General features: G+C 33.4%; 1 protein-coding gene across 2 annotated transcripts in view; it reads left to right on the forward strand.

Moving 5' to 3' along the window:
- Positions 1–2282, forward strand: part of LOC107701373 (ATP-binding cassette sub-family A member 1-like) — a 10410-nt gene extending 8128 nt beyond the window's left edge. For both annotated transcript variants that reach the window (XM_016503378.1, XM_016503372.1), the window contains one exon: positions 1660–2282. In XM_016503378.1, the coding sequence (XP_016358864.1) occupies positions 1660–1758 (99 nt within the window). In that variant the 3' untranslated portion in view covers positions 1759–2282. The remainder of the gene's footprint in view (positions 1–1659) is intronic.
- Positions 2283–6911: the final 4629 nt, after the last annotated feature.

Genomic DNA, 6911 nt, shown 5'->3' on the forward strand with positions numbered 1-6911 from the left:
TATATGTATATCATTCTGCTTTAGATTCTGACTTTAGCGTACTTTTAAAGAGTGCTTAAGGAAACAATATAGTTTATGAGAATATATGTGAGTGTGAACTGAATGTAATGTTTTCTGACACTTAATTGCATATTAATTACAATTGAATGAATAGGTATTATAGGTTAAATTTATATGAAATGCAATTAGCTGAACTTAGGAGGGTTTTTGACCCACTTAAGTAACACTTCAGTACATCTTTATATGTAATTTCATAAATACTTCTGTTGTTTTTTTTTGTTGTTTTTTGTTTTTTATTAATGTACTGCTGAATGTACTGACAAGCATTTATGATAAATTAAAATATACTTTAATTAATTTCTGCTGAAACTTGTATTTAAATATTGTATTTAAATACATTGCTAATTAAACATTTGTAATGATAAAGTTGCAATTTAGTACTTTTAAAATATATTGACTTTAAATATAATATCAAATAACACTATAGTTAAAAATGATAATCAAGTACTTTACATGCGCTTTAGTATGTTAGTCAACACATCAAAATAAGTGTTCTTTAAAATATGACAAAATATTATAAAGCACAATGATTTCAAATGTACTTTAAAGTAAAACTTTTAATTTGACATTATTACAAAGGTCACTTTTTAAAAGTCTACTTAAGTGTGTTTAGAAACAGTCATGAAAGTGTCTCACTTTAAGTCACTTAAGTTGCCTTTTATTTCATTAATATTATATTATTTGCACATACATTTTTTTTTTAAATATACTTGTAAGATTTGAAGTACACTACAAGTGCACATTCAATATAATTAAGTGCACTTATTTTTCATGTACTTGACGATTCAGGTTATTTAAAGAGACAGTTCACCCAAAATTAGAATATCATTCCCTGGAATCATTCAGTCGATCATTGTTTGAGGTTAAAATAAAATAAAATAAAATAAATAAATAAGTAAGTAAATAAGTAAATTCATTCATTCATTCATTCATTCATTCATTCAAATTATTAATAAAATAAAAATGTATTAATTTTGTCGGAATTAAAAAAAAAAACTATGTAGTTGAATTTTAAATATGTGGTGCTGTGATGCCAGACAGATCAATATATTATATATATATATATAAAAAAAAAACACAGTTTCAGTGAATAATTGTTTGTGGAATTAAATTAAATTTAAATATTTAATTACATAGTTAATTAAATATTAGAATTTTAAAGTCATGGCACTATGATGCCAGACAGATCAAGAATGCATTCTGACTTATTTACACTCTTAAAGAGTTGGATTCTCATGATAAACATGGCCAAAGTTTGGACGTATGAGTATTTATCGCTACGCAAAAGCTGCTCTTTAGCTCCGCCCACGACACGCCTCCAGGAGCGCGACTGTTTTCAGAGAGAAGCTTTATCTGTCTTTTATTAATCTGATAAAACTAAAGACTCTTCAGAGATATGAAGGATGCAATACTACTCTATAGGTACTCAAGATTAACACGAGATTTGGCAGAAACTCTATGCGTTCTGTCCCCTTTAAAGGCTAAAAATGTCACAGCAGATAAAAGACAACATCTGCTTTGTAGAAATAGACTATAAAGACAGTGAGATTAAGACATGGTTTCTTCCTCATTTGACGTGTTTCTCTGTATGTCTTTCAGGTTTTTGTGAGTTTCGCGCAGCAGCAGCGTGATGAAGAGGACGGAGCGTTTGAGAACGACGTGGATCTGAATGATGAAATACAAACATCAGCGACATGAATCAAACACCAATCAGCAGAAACCAGGCACTTTACTAGAGTTATTTTATTTATTCGACATCTAAATCTCCATGTAGGCCACCAAGATTTGAAGATGTAAAACGTCCAACCAAGAACAGAGAGAAAACCTTCAGGACAACTCAGGGATCGTTTTTATACAAAGTTTTTATCAGTGAAATATCTGTCAAATTTGCACTGTGCAACATTATATGTTTTTAATGTCTTATTTCTGTACACATTGTATTTTTTGCCAAATGCAAAGTGATTATAAATTTAAATTTGCATTGTGTATTGTAACAAAAACTGAAGGACTAATTCACACTTTATTTTTGGGAGATTTGGGGTTTATTTTTGACTTTCTATCAAAGAACAGAAAGACATTTCAGCTTTATTGTCAGTTTATTTTCTAGTTGTCACTTGAACTTATTGAAGGACCACATGCATTGATTTTTGCTTATGAATCTCAGGACTAAAATGTCATGCACTTTAGAGCAGCGTTTCCCAACATGTACTGTCTTACATACCTGTACTACAACGTCAATAAGGCTGAGGTATAACCTAATGTGGTAACACTTTATAATAACTTTCACTTATAAATCATTCACAAACATTATGTAATGCATAACAGATCAGTAGTTAATATATATATATATATTCACATAGCTAGAAACATGAGATTATGTTCTTGTTAATGTTTCCTAATGAACTTACTAAACATTACCTAACGATTAACATATGATTATTTAATGTAAATTGAAATGCTTACAAATGTCAGTAAACTTTCAGTTCATATGATCATCATTTGTTGGTCTTTGTTTGTTGTCTAGACCTCTATTTACACATCTTAGCGAATAATCTATTAATTATGTGTTGTTAATTATGTTTTTGCAGTACCCAATCTAAAGTGGAAACTATTCATCATTTGTAAATATTTACTAATCATTACTATCTTTATGAGCAGTCATCTCAAGGGCAAAAAAGTGTCCCGAAAGACCTGAATTTACTCTATTCACACATCTTTACTAATCATTTATTAATCATCTGTTAATGTTTTTGTAGAAGCCAATCTAAAGTTGAAACTATTCATCATTTGTAAATGTTTATAAACGATTACTAATCATTTAGTATCTTTATGGGCATTGGACGTTCAGCTAATGTAACAAGGTTTGTGTAAATGGTGGCTGGTTAAGTTTAGCGAAATGCTTGCTAAAGACATAAAAGATTGTAATTTTGGTGCAAAAAAAATGCTTTTATTGCCTCAACACTCACATTAATATACTACTCCCCAGTATATCATTAAACAGGATAGCTATTCCTTTAATCATAAATAAACAGGAGAAAACAAATCATGGTTTAAAAGAAAAATACTTGTTCATTTATCAAAACAATATAATATAAACAGATTGAACGGTGTTCCATTATAGTAATCAAAATGAGCCCAGTACACTATTGAGCCCCTAACCTAACCCTAGCCCTCTAACCCTAACCCTTTAACCAACCCATAAACCTACCCATACTACCAAACCTGTCCCTAAACTTACCCGTATCACACCTCAATAGCAGCAGAAGTTCTGTGCATCAACACAAACTTTTAATCATTTTATAACATCTGTTAAAATCATTTGTACATTTTCAATAAGTGCTTGATCATATGGAATTGAACGTTTAATGACATTTGTAAGCATTTTAACTTACATGAAATAATGATTTGTTAAACATTATCTAATGTTTAATGAGTTTATTAGCAAACATTAACGAGCACATTATCTCACGTTTCTAACTCTTTGGATATATATATACTGATCCATTAAGTGTTATATAATGTGTGTTAATGATTTATTAATGAAAGTTATTAAAAATTGTCACCATAGGTTAAACAAGCAAAATCAAAATCTATTTTGTCTTTAAGTGCACATGTACCTGTGGTTGGGAATCACTGCTTTATGTCTGTAGGAAACACACTCCTGTATGAATGAAATAAAGATGATCTATGCAATGAGAACATTTTTACCTCAGCACTTTTGTGCTCTTAATCCTGCCGTGTCTTCTGCATTCGTATGCACTCCCATGATCCTGTGCGTCTGCCGCTCGGATGTTTGTTCTGCTTATTGCTTTATGCACAGACACACATTAAACATTTGCACACTCTGCCGAGCCTCGGCTTTCATTTCGCAGATTCATCCTTTCCTGCTGCAGACACTCACTTCGGCTCGTTTTCTCTTTCTTTTTCCAGTCATGATCTTTAAGTAACTGATTTTCTTTTACAACTTCCTACAAGAAGCCGCACTTTTGCAGCTGGGTCATTCTTGTAATGCATTAACTTTTTCCTCTGTAGCATATGCTTGTAAATGTGTTTGAAGTGAGTCTTAAGAACTCGAAGAAGAGGCTTTTGTGAAGCCACTCACACAGGCCTGTAATTGCACAAAGAATGGTTGTAGCCCCTATAAGCTGATATTTGGACGCCGGCCGAGGCCGCATTTAACTTCACCTTTAGTGAGAACAAATTCCAGAGTCACTCTCAGTTTGTGAGAGCGTTCAAGTCCCAACTTGAAGAGTCCTGTGGCACTGCCAGCGAAACTTGGGATTTTGCGAGAAAATGCAAAAGTGTTGATGGGAATAATATGAGATGACAGGATAAAAAAACTATTTTATACTTTTGTAGGTAAAAATTTTCTCGGGAGATTTCAGTACTTTTTACGAGCAAATGCAAAGCATTAAAACTTTACATTTGCTCACAAAAGTTTTGCATTTCCCTGAGAAACGTTACGCTTGCTAGAAAAAGATTAGCGTTTCCCCAACAAATTTTGCATTTGTACAGAAGATTTCCATTCCTCCACAAGAAAATTTGTGTTTTGGCTTGTTAGTTAAAAAGTTTTGCATACCCACAAGAAACGTTGCATTTGCACAAATAAAGTTTTGCGTTTCCCAACAAGAAACTTTGTGCTTGCATTTAACATTTTTTGCTTTGTTCCAAAAATACTTTGCATTTGCATGCGAAAATGTTAGTTTTTTTGCTTGAAAGATTTTGAAAAATATCCCTAAGAAACTGCATTTGCTTGCAAAATGTTTGCATCTCCTGAAGAAACTTTGCATTTGCTGGCAAAAGTTTTGCATTTACCCAAGAAACTGCATCTGCACACTAATGTTTTGCATTCCCCCACAAGAAACTTTGTTTGCATGCAAATATTTTTTTCTACTGAGAAACGTTTTGCGTTCTGCCACAATAAACTTTGTGCTTACATGCAATAATTGTTCCCTCAAATAACTGTGTACATTTAAAAATGTTGCATTTGCATGCAAAAAATGATGCAAAAGCTTTGCATTTCCTCAAGAAACACTTTGCTTTTCCATTAAATGTCCACACGGCAATGAGAAACAGTCCACACACGAGCTGCAGGCCTGTTGTCAAGTTCATTATCATTTTTAACCTTAAATTACATCCTCTTTGCAAAGCTGCATTAAACTCGTTGTCATTGCCACAGACTCTTGTCTTTCTCTCTGGCCTTTTAGAGCGTCATTGTATTATGAAAAATGAAAACACTACAAATGAATTTGAACTGACTTTATCATTTGTGATTCTACACTGGGAAGATCATCATTCTTGGAGCATTTTCAACAGTTAGGATTGTTATGTTGTATCAGAGAAAATTACACAGCACTAATGTTGACTGTCCTGGCAATAGTGCTTTTTTTCTTGGCAATGCATACTGTAGGCAGTGATTCACTGACTGAACTCAAATACTGAACCATCCCTGTGAGGAACATGATTGGTTGTTATGGCAACTGTTAAGTCACATTGATATTGAGCCAGTAATAACATTATGAATGAGGCAAACTATTTTGGCCATCAAACACACACACACACACACACACATAGACTCCCTTTCCTTGGAACTGATTAATACACCACTCATTGAACTGGTAAAAGACACCAAAGGACAACAATTTAGATGTTAAACTGAAGCTAAACAATGCAAAATCACCTACTCAGTGCTGTAAATCACTTTTGTTTAAATGATTTCCCAAGGACCCCATCAGTGCAATTAATGGTTAAGAAACATCATTTTAATTACGTGATCTATTATTCATCAGGACTTTGTTTTTTATTAAATATTAAAGTGCATTGCACTGGAATCTCTCTGTGTCAGTTAGAACACTTTGTCACTTTTTCATTGTCTGCAAAGTAATTTTACCACAAAGTGAATCTAATGCACTGAGATACAAGAGAATCAGGAAACAAACTAGCATCCCACTGACCCTCGTTCTCACAAAAACACACACTCTCAGGGCATCATACCTGGCGCCCAACGTAGGGTCAGGACTTGCCCAGCAGAAAGAAGCTGATTACAGCCTGTCGCTGTCAGTTAGAACACTTTGTCACTTTTTCATTGTCTGCAAAGTCAGTTTAAATATGTTTGTAATTTTACCACAAAGTGAATCTAATGCACTGAGATACAAGAGAATCAGGAAGCAAACTAGAATCCCACTGACCCTCGTTCTCACAAAAACACACACTCTCAGGGCATCATACCTGGCGCCCAACGTAGGGTCAGGACTTGCCCAGCAGAAAGAAGCTGATTACAGCCTGTCGCTCTCATTTGCTTTCTATCTCTTTATCTTCGCTCAGTTTCACTACACACGACTCGTGGCACACTTCACACTGGTGTTCAAACTGAATCACTGGTTTGGGGGAGCAGCAGGTTTTTCTGAGCAGCAGGGGTCGATCTGGCTGTATTGAGGCTGTCCGCGGGTGTTTGGTGGACACATATTTATACCAGCTGGCACAAAACTTATGCAATGTTCACTCTGTTATCTCTGAACATCTCAGTTAAATGTCAGTTCCTTCGACTTCACCTGTTACTATATTTGGCTAATATGCAGATTTTAAATGTCCTAAATATACTTTTAAAAAAGAGCTCTTATGAAAAATAATAGACTTTTAAAAAATATACTTAAGTGCAAACTGAATAATAATGTTTTCAGACACTTGATTGCATGTTAATTGCAATTAAATTCAAATGCATTATAGTTTAAAATTGAATGTATACCAAATGCAGTCAGTTTAATTTTGGCATGCTTTTTTGACCTATTTAAGTGGGACTTACGTGCTTCTTTATTTGTAATTTCATAATCACTTCTGTTGACTTTGAAATA

This window comes from Sinocyclocheilus anshuiensis, unplaced genomic scaffold (genome assembly GCF_001515605.1).
Source record: "Sinocyclocheilus anshuiensis isolate Anshui unplaced genomic scaffold, SAMN03320099.WGS_v1.1 scaffold1347, whole genome shotgun sequence".
Classification (NCBI taxonomy): domain Eukaryota; kingdom Metazoa; phylum Chordata; class Actinopteri; order Cypriniformes; family Cyprinidae; genus Sinocyclocheilus; species Sinocyclocheilus anshuiensis.